Genomic DNA, 2,658 nt, shown 5'->3' with positions numbered 1-2,658 from the left:
CCATTTTAGCACCAACGTCCCACAGAGATACAAAACTGAAATTTCTAGACTATAAAAACTAAGCAGAAGCAACAGTTGATTAATTAGTATCTAGTGCATTTCATGGGGCTTGAAAGAAAAAAATTGCTCAAAATTTGGCTAAGAGGAAAAAAAAAAGTAAAACATACAACAGATGAAGATGAACTACGCTCACAAGGGAGTGAAGTAATAGCACCTACATCGTTGTGATGCTAAACATTTGGCAGTGTTTTCTGTTTACCACACAGGAGCCACTGGACTCCTTGACTATGGTAAGAAAAGAGCAATTGCTGTGCTTGTGAAGGGAACAGAGAGTTTGCATTTGAGTTTCAAGCTTACTTTCATTGAGTGAAAGAACAGAGCGGCAGAACGATGAGGTTCTTTAAACGTTTCCTTGTCCTCACGTCGCCTTGCTCCGAGGCAAAACTGCAGTTCACCCCTTCCAAAGAACCAACAAATCACTTTAAAAGTCCATTGCACGAGCTAACCAAGACCAGAAATTACAACATTCACAAGCAGCCAACAGCTCAAGACGGTCTCTCCATTCTTCCCACTGTCCATAATGGGTCATCTACCCACATCATCCACCGTTAATGAGCATTAATACTGTATTGCGAGGCCTGACTCTACAGCCCTTGTTACAGTTTGGGCAGAGCACCGGCTGGCGCGAGCGTGATACCAAAAACATAGAAAAGCCCCAAGAGCAGATTGAGTTTGGCTGTCCGCTGAGGAATTTTATTGAAGCTCTGACTCCGAAACTGCCTCTCCAGTGAAAATGCCATCGGGATGGTGAGTAGTGGCAATGCCATGCTGATGGTATAGCGTGTGGCCAGCACACAGAAAATCAGGTAGGGCAAGAAGAGCAGCACGGTGTAGAGAACATAGGAGAACGCAGGGCCGATGAGGATAGCCAAGGTGACAATACCCGCCTGCCGGTCAGACTCCATGTCTCGTGTGTTGTTGCTGTGCAGGATGGCCTCAGTACTGAGGGCTAGTGGGATAGCGTAGAGCAGTGGTGAGACAGACAGATAACCAACCTGCACAGCATGGGCAAACATGACAGCCAGGGGCCCAAAGGTGATCAGGATCACCACGTCTCCAAGTGCAACATATTTAAATCCAATTCCTGTGGCAAGACACAAGAATAAAATGAAGCATCATCAAACAACTCAAATGACAGAAGAGAATGGACAATAAAACAGATCAGAAATATTGTAAAACGACCAACACACGTGTAGCCATGGCCAAGAAGCACATCTTCTCTTTTTTTCCAAAGATAACAAAGGAAACGCAGCTTCTGGATTTCTCAAGTCAAACAATGTAACAGAAACTAAGGGCCAGGTTCTAATACACATCTTCATATCTAGAGGTACCTACTTCTGCAGAAATCTACAGAAATAACATACTCTTTAGTGTGATCATACATATTAGAACCTGATCCTGAAGAAATATAGAAAATGCTCAGAACAAAATACAAAACTGACAGAGTTCTTTCAAGGAAAGAACTGTTTGAAAGTTTGAATGTTTGAAACTGAGTTTGTTTTTCTTTTCCAAATAGTTATGTTTGTACCTATCAGACACAGGAAGACAATAAAAATATCCTTCTCTTATTAAGAACAAACACAAACTGTTCTACATTCGCAATGAAACTCCATCAAGAGAATAACAACAAAACATTCCAAAGTAAAGTAACAGATTTCACTAATGGAGAAGAACATAGGCAGTGAGCAATACTGGTGAGCAATATGAGATAGACATCATACAAAGTTTCAGCAATTGTTCTAATGAGCATCTAAAGCCACATATGTAAGTAACAATATCTCAACACCACCTTCCAACTGAAGAACTTACTGTGCCTCTTCTCACAACAATCAATAGCAAAGAATACAAGTTTATGTACCAGTGCTCCAGGAAACAGAACCAAGTATTTTTATGGCGGTTAATTAAACAGATGATTTCATCTTCTGGAAACCCCTGACAAGTCAGCTAATTCTGTCACGTTTACATTCATATTCACAGCAAATGGGATACAGCACTTACCTCCAGTATAAAGGAAGGAGCTGGAAAGTCCTCCAAAGTAGACCAGGGCGAGGTGCTCCAGCTTGAGTGTCGAGACAGCGTAGAGCCCAGCAGCACAGATACAGCCCACCGTATAAAGGAAGACTCCAAACCGGACTACGTCCTGAGGCTCCAAAATCTGGTCCACCAAAGTCCTGTCATCACTCTTCTTGTGATCGATGCCTTTGGAGAAGTCGTAGTACGTATTCACCAAGTTGCCGGCTCCGTGCACAGCCAGGACGGTCACAGCGCTTCCCACCAACAGCCCTGGGTCTAGCGCTCCCTCGGCCCGGTATGCCAGAGCGCTGCCGAGGGCCACAGGCGTGAGGGAGGCACTGAAACTCCACGGTCTGAGCGCCAGCACATAGGCCGCACACTTCTGCCTCCAGGTGCCCGGGGGGATCCCCTCAGCGCCCGCCAGCGCGGCGCCGGAATCGTTCCTCTCGCTCCCCCGGGGGCTCTCGGCACTAATGCTGATCTTCTGCACCAGGTCTCCCGGCCCCATGCTCTTCCCGTCACACAGCAGCAGCACCTGGAAGGAGAAGGGCTGCTCGTTAGCCCGGCCGCTGCGGCGGGGCCCGG

General features: G+C 46.0%; 1 protein-coding gene across 1 annotated transcript; it reads right to left on the bottom strand.

The window, feature by feature from the left end:
• Positions 1-529: 529 nt before the first annotated feature.
• Positions 530-2,616, bottom strand: UBIAD1 (UbiA prenyltransferase domain containing 1). Its single transcript, XM_010169477.1, has 2 exons — positions 2,059-2,616; positions 530-1,144 (listed from the first exon to the last, which is right to left on the bottom strand). Exons 1-2 carry the CDS (start codon positions 2,579-2,581, stop codon positions 657-659), a joined length of 1,011 nt encoding a protein of 336 aa, XP_010167779.1. The 5' UTR covers positions 2,582-2,616; the 3' UTR covers positions 530-656.
• Between the last annotated feature and the right edge of the window lie 42 nt (positions 2,617-2,658).

This window comes from Antrostomus carolinensis, unplaced genomic scaffold, assembly GCF_000700745.2.
Source record: "Antrostomus carolinensis isolate BGI_N321 unplaced genomic scaffold, ASM70074v2 scaffold19066, whole genome shotgun sequence".
Taxonomy (NCBI): domain Eukaryota; kingdom Metazoa; phylum Chordata; class Aves; order Caprimulgiformes; family Caprimulgidae; genus Antrostomus; species Antrostomus carolinensis.
This window is presented reverse-complemented; position numbering and strand designations above follow the sequence as displayed.